The 2,037-nt window shown below is 57.4% G+C and overlaps 1 protein-coding gene across 1 annotated transcript in view; it reads left to right on the top strand.

Moving 5' to 3' along the window:
* VDBG_03707 (MADS-box MEF2 type transcription factor) overlaps window positions 1–832 on the top strand; it is a gene marked incomplete at both ends in the record, with an annotated part of 5,104 nt that extends 4,272 nt beyond the window's left edge. Inside the window, one exon of the mRNA XM_003005708.1 lies at window positions 20–832. Within this exon, the coding sequence (XP_003005754.1) occupies window positions 20–832 (813 nt within the window). The remainder of the gene's footprint in view (window positions 1–19) is intronic.
* Between the last annotated feature and the right edge of the window lie 1,205 nt (window positions 833–2,037).

Here is a 2,037-nt window from a genome sequence, read left to right as displayed (position 1 = left end):
TTCGTCTATCCTGTCACAGCATCTTGCTTCTTTCGCTGCAGCGGATTCGTCGGCCTCCAAGTCGGACGCCGGCGTCAAGATCGAAAGTGTCAACCGGTCTCAGTCGGTAGATGTTGGCGCGGTTTCGAGGACAAACGGCCACACCAGCTCGCCTCCGCTCCCTCAACAATCCGACGCCCAAGGACCGGGCAAGGGACGCAATGTGTCCATTGCGGCTATTCCCGAAACCACTTTTACGCCTCCATCGCGATCCAACAGCATGAAGCTTGGCAGCCTTGGCGGCGGTGGAGGGGCGCGGCCTCGCCTTCGAGTCGAAATCCCCGACGAACCGTCTGACGAGCAACAGACTGCCACTGGTGCTTCCGAGACGCAGTCGCCACGGACGCAAGCTGATCCTGCCGCAACACAAGCGGCCCGGCGGCCAGAAGGCCAGGCCTCCAACAACATGGTCCTTCCACCGCCCTCCCCTTCTGCATCGGCCTTGCTCTCCGCGGGTGCAACAGGCCCGCCGAATCCGTTCGCGCGACCGGCGCCGCAGCAAAATAACAACATGAACATTGACACACCGGTCTCCGCCCTCCCGTCCCGGTTCCTCAACAACGAGTTCTTGCCCAGCCCAAGCAGCTTCGACACGTACTGGTATCAGCGCGGCGGCAACGACAGCAACACGTTACCGAGTCCGCTAAACTTTGCGACTCCCGTGGTGGGACAGGGCCCCAGTTTCCTGCGAGAGGACAACCCGCCGATCGCAAAGCGCAAAACGCCTGAAATCGGCAGCGGCGAAAGCGCAGACACGGGCGGTGACGCAAAACGCCCCAAGGTCGAGTCCTAAGTGGACATGTGATCATTCTTCATCTTTCTTTTCGAGCCATCTAACGCCGCGTTTGGGAAACATCATATCCTCATTTGCTGCTCCTGGCGTATTTTCTGGTTCCATGATACCAAATCTCATTCTTTCTTCTTTTCATCAACAGAGACGGCGTTTAGCGTGGTCATTCCGATTGATGAAAAGCTTCGGCGGCCCAACTTGATGTGGGTTGCTGCATGTCAACCCTTTTTGAATTCCGTACTGCATGGCAAAGCGATGCATCGTGTGACGCGTTTGCGGAGGGTTTCACTTCTTATAATCAGAACATTTTGCCCCTTTTCCCCCTTTTCTCCCCTTCTCTCTTTCTCCCAACATGTTCGGGTGGCCTCGGTCGACTCGGTGCCAAAAGGACGGATGATGTGGGCACAAGGGATGTATGAACAACACGGCATGATGATCTGCCGCAGTTTTGTGAGGAACACTTGGGCAACCCTGAACGATGCGGCAGGCGGGACGGCACGGCTTTAGGCGTTTTTGTTTGGCTTGACACTTGGTGACGCTGTAGACAATCAAATCCCTGTACAAGGCAGCCTGAGTATTGACAATGCACAAGGATTATGGATTGCCAAGTTGGGCGGCCACCTCGCCGTAGTGGTTGACTCGATGGCTGATGAAAGACGAGATGGACGGGTTGCAAAGAGGGCCACGCGCCAAGTAGACGTTGCCTGGCCACGGAGGTCGTGGCCGAGCGCGACCGAATCGGATGAGGACGGTCTTCTAACAGCCTTCGCGGCGCCTCGGATCGCTGGGCCCCCAGCAAATGAAACACGTCCTGCCGCAACCCTGTCACGGCATTCCTCACCCCGCCACGCAAGCCTTTTGGAAGCCACTGACGAGCTGTAGCAGCGACCCCCAAACACGCGCGCTTGACCATCCAACGACCAAGGCTGGCCTTTCTTGCCCCCCCCCAAACTCTCACACCTTGGACTTTGCCTTCCCTTTCCCATCGAGAACCCTTTGCCCGTGGGCTGCCTCTTGCCTTTCACCTCCGAAACATCGATGCTTTAAACAACCCTTTACACCCACTGCTATACGCTCATCCTCTATCGGTCCTATACCTTCCAGACCTCAGATCTCCTCCGCACTCCCCGATTCAGCCACAAACCGGGCTGCCAGTGCAGCCCCCTATACGCAGCTCGACGACGCTGGTCGACAGCGCCACCCTGAAT

Source organism: Verticillium alfalfae, genomic scaffold, assembly GCF_000150825.1.
Source record: "Verticillium alfalfae VaMs.102 supercont1.4 genomic scaffold, whole genome shotgun sequence".
Lineage (NCBI taxonomy): Eukaryota > Fungi > Ascomycota > Sordariomycetes > Glomerellales > Plectosphaerellaceae > Verticillium > Verticillium alfalfae.
The sequence above is the reverse complement of the archived record's forward strand: the minus strand, read 5'-3'. Positions and strand labels throughout refer to the sequence as shown.